The following is a 4,138-nucleotide window of genomic DNA, read 5'->3' as shown; positions in this document are numbered from 1 at the left end:
ATATGCACAATATCTTGATATCTTTTTGTTTGAATATATGTCTTTTATAATTATGTCTTATAAAGCTGCAATTCTATTATAAGTTATGTTATGAGAATCATTTTGTGTTTTTGGATCATTGTGTGCATTGAAAGAAGTGAAATTATCCTGACGAGCGATGATCCAAAATGTGCAGAGTGTATGAAGCAGTTAGAGCAGATTGGTTACCCATTACTTATTTGTTATCACTCTTTATAATTTTGATACTTGGTTATCAAAAATAATTTTCCTTTTTAGATAGATCAGTGATTCAACACACATGTTTATTATGTGATATTTTTTTTACATGCATATATATAATTTTGTATCTTGACCTTAAGTAGTAGAAAGTAGAAACTTTACGATTTCGTGTCATTTTTATGTTTTACATTTTTACCACTCCTTTCCATTTCTACGTAAAAACTCGAGTTTTGACAACATTGATCGTAACAGTTCAGTCGAATTTTTTTTTTTTTTTACTAGTTATTGACTCCGATTAATCTATGCTCATCACCATCCACAATTTGGTCGACCCATGTATGAATGCATGGGTCATCAATTTGGAATTGCCATTTAAGTCCAATTTATGCTCCTACTGACAAGGCACCAATGGCAACAACCACATTGAAATTGTCAACAACCGTTGCCAGAAACATTGAAAACATACTACACAATTTTTTTTTGAGAGTGCTATTTTATTTTTCTTGTCAGCTTACTATTCTTCTTCAAATTTTGTTCTCTTTTGCTCTTTCCTCCTACAGCCCTTCAACCAGATTACTCATATTTCCCTTGCTTGTGACTGAATGTCCATTAGAATACCTCTAACAAACACTTGAATCTTCCCATTCCCATCCCAAAATTTATCAATGTCAGCACCTAGTCATGCAATTGCAAAGGCTGTGGTTGCCACAGCTGGGGCTATGTTATTTATTGCAGGGGTTTTCCTTTACTTCTTCCAAAAGTTTGTTCTTGCTAGATACCACCAAAGACACAAAGTTGCTGCAAGTTTTCGTCGAGAACCAGGAGTGAACCATGATGATATAAAGAAAGTTGGTGGTAATGTGAAAGCATTAATTGTTGAAGAAAATGGGGTTGATATACTGTATATGATGGACACAGAGAGCAGACAACTGATAACTGGATTCTCAAATAGTATATTGAATCCTAGTTTTGAGGATGATGAAGAAGAAAAAAGAATAGATAAAATGGTCCAAAGATCCAAAATATCTAGGCCTCAGGAGATTCCACAGGTATGTGAATCTCCATGCTCTACTCTGCCATCTTCCGTTTCAGCATCACTAACACCAATACAACACTTGCCACCAACACCTCTGCTAGCACCTCCATGTCCACCACTTCCACAAGCTTCACCAATGATTCTTGAGAAGAAAACTCAACAACCACCACCAGCTCCTCCTCCTCCACCACCACCACCACGAAAAGAAATTCCAAAGGCACCACCACCTGGTCCACCTCCACTTCCAAAGGCCAATGGATTCGTTTCATCACTGAAACCCCCACCTGTTCCTAAAGAGAAAGCAAACATAAAAAACAACAATGTGTCCATGGTAGGGGAAAGCACAAGAGAGAAGGGTGCAGGCCCAACAAGGTTGAAGCCTCTACACTGGGATAAAGTTGTTGCTAATGTTGATCATTCAACAGTCTGGGATAAGATCAATGATGGCTCTTTCAGGTATATTTTTGCTTAATGTTAATTTTGTTAGAAGTATTCAAGTATGAGTTGTAAAGAAGTACCACATTGGCTAGATATGAATCAAGTGATGACCATATAAGTACAAAAGACCCATAAACCTATAGCCTTAAGGTTTTGGGTTGAGATGTGTTGTCGGCCCACTTATTATGATTTGTCATTTGACCCATGGGTGGATGTACCATTTGCAAAGGGTTTTGGCTCCCCCGTACCATTCTTAACAGTGGTATCAAAGCCAAAGGTTTCGCTGGGCTGGGTATTTAGAGATGGTGATGTTTCAAGGCCTCCGCAGAAGGTTAGTGTGACTCGATGTTGGAAGTATGAGTTGTAAAGAAGTACCACATTGGCTAGACATGGACCAAGTGATGACCATATAAGTACAAAAGATCTATAAACCTACAGCCTTAAGGTTTTGGGTTGAGATGTGGTGTCGACCCACTTATTATGGTTTGTCATTTGACCCATTGGTGAACGTAATGTTTGCAAAGGGTTTTGGGCCGTTCCATTCCCAACAAATTTGACTAGTTACTGTTTTTCTTCACTGCATTGTCAACTTCACGCCTTATGAGTTCTTTTTTCCCCCTTCTTTTTACAGGTTTGATGATGAACTCATAGAAACTCTCTTTGGATATAAGACAAACTATAAAACCCACGAAAGAAACAGAAGTCTTTCAACTTTGGCTAACTCCAATTCCAACATACCAACTCAAGTATTCATTCTGGAGCCACGAAAATCTCAAAACACTGCAATTGTGCTAAAATCCCTTGCAATTTCTCGCAAGGGAATCTTGGATGCACTACTTGATGGTCAGGGACTCAGTGTTGAAACACTTGAAAGACTCACTAAAATAGCTCCCACCAAAGAAGAAGAAGCCAAAATCATGCAATTCAGAGGCAACCCTGATAAGCTAGCTGATGCTGAGTCTTTCCTATATTACATCCTGAAAGCAGTTCCAACAGCATTCAATCGTTTGAAAGCAATGCTTTTCAGGTCGAGTTATGATTGTGAAGTTCTTCAGCTTAAGGAAAACCTACAAGCACTTGAAATGGGTTGTAAGGAACTGAGGACTAGTGGTCTGTTTTTGAAACTCCTTGAGGCCATTCTCAAAGCTGGGAACCGAATGAATGCTGGAACTTCAAGAGGCAATGCACAAGGTTTCAACCTGAGCGCTCTTAGAAAACTTTCTGATGTAAAAAGCACAGATGGGAAGACTAGTTTGCTTCACTTTATCGTGGAACAAGTGGTTCAGTCAGAAGGAAGAAGACAAGCTATGTATCAAAACCACAACCTTCACATAAGCAATGGTGAAACAAGCAATATCAATGAACCTAATTCAGATAGAGTGATACAACAAGAGGCAGAAAAAAAATATCAAATGCTTGGTTTACAAGTGTTAGGTGGGCTAAGTGATGAGTTATCTGAAGCAAAGAAAGCAGCCAGCATTGAGTATCAGAATTTCATCACAATGTGTTCCACTCTCAATGCTCATGTTATTGAAATTCGACAGATTATAACATGCTGTGGCAACACTGAGAAGGGTGGATTTATCAACGAAATGAAAGGGTTCCTAGAGGAATGTGAGGAGGAGCTTAAGGTTGTGAAAGAGGAGCAGACAAGGATCATGGAGCTTGTGACAAAAACCAACGAGTACTATCTAGCAGGGGCATCCAAAGACAATATGTCAAACCAGTTTCAACTGTTTGTTATTGTAAAAGATTTTGTTGACATGGTAGGTCAGGCTTGCATTGAACTTAAAAGGAAGCTGGAAAAGAAGAATGTAGGAGTGGAAGCTGTATCAACACCACCTTTGTCACCATCAAAGAGGACGCCACTCAGATTCCCTAACTTTGATTTATATTTTCTGTCAAATTTGTCAGAAACATCATCAAGCCAATCGGAAGATGATTTCTGAAGCTGGTTTTTGCATTTGTATCAATTTGGTTTATGCAAATTTTTATTGGAATTCCCACTTATATTTCAGATTTGTTGTCTGTGATATTTAACTTTGACGAACTTTGAAGGTGTACAAAAGATATATGTAGTAGTTACACCTTCAAGCAAAATAAGCTAGTTGGAATGGTGATTTGGTTCGGTGTACAAAAGATGAACTTTGATGTTAATGTTGAGTCACATAGTCACCGTACTAACTTACTGTCTTGGGCAAATTTATAGTATAAAATATCATCTTCACTAGGATTATATTACGGGATAGATTATTTTACTTATCATCTTTTCTGTTTATTTTTGTCTATCACTCTCCAACATCGTTAGATCAAAATCTCAATAGAAGAAAGAAATGATAAATGTAGTTGAGATTCTGATCTAACGGTATTGAAAAGTAATAAGTAAAGATATGTAAAAAAAATAAAAAATGATAGGTAGAATAATCTATACTTTATTAACATTAA

General features: G+C 37.4%; 1 protein-coding gene across 1 annotated transcript; it reads left to right on the top strand.

Annotated features, from left to right (window-relative positions):
• The first annotated feature begins 884 nt into the window (after positions 1-884).
• LOC133312462 (formin-like protein 8) lies at positions 885-3,642 on the top strand. The gene is made up of 2 exons (XM_061513661.1): positions 885-1,711; positions 2,325-3,642. The coding sequence occupies exons 1-2, from the start codon at positions 885-887 to the stop codon at positions 3,640-3,642; spliced, it is 2,145 nt and encodes a 714-aa protein (XP_061369645.1).
• The last annotated feature ends 496 nt before the right edge of the window (positions 3,643-4,138 follow it).

This window comes from Gastrolobium bilobum, unplaced genomic scaffold (assembly GCF_033153095.1).
Source record: "Gastrolobium bilobum isolate Gb01-03AN ecotype WA unplaced genomic scaffold, APGP_CSIRO_Gbil_v1 utg1409, whole genome shotgun sequence".
In the NCBI taxonomy this organism is placed as follows: Eukaryota; Viridiplantae; Streptophyta; class Magnoliopsida; order Fabales; family Fabaceae; genus Gastrolobium; species Gastrolobium bilobum.
The sequence above is the reverse complement of the archived record's forward strand: the minus strand, read 5'-3'. Positions and strand labels throughout refer to the sequence as shown.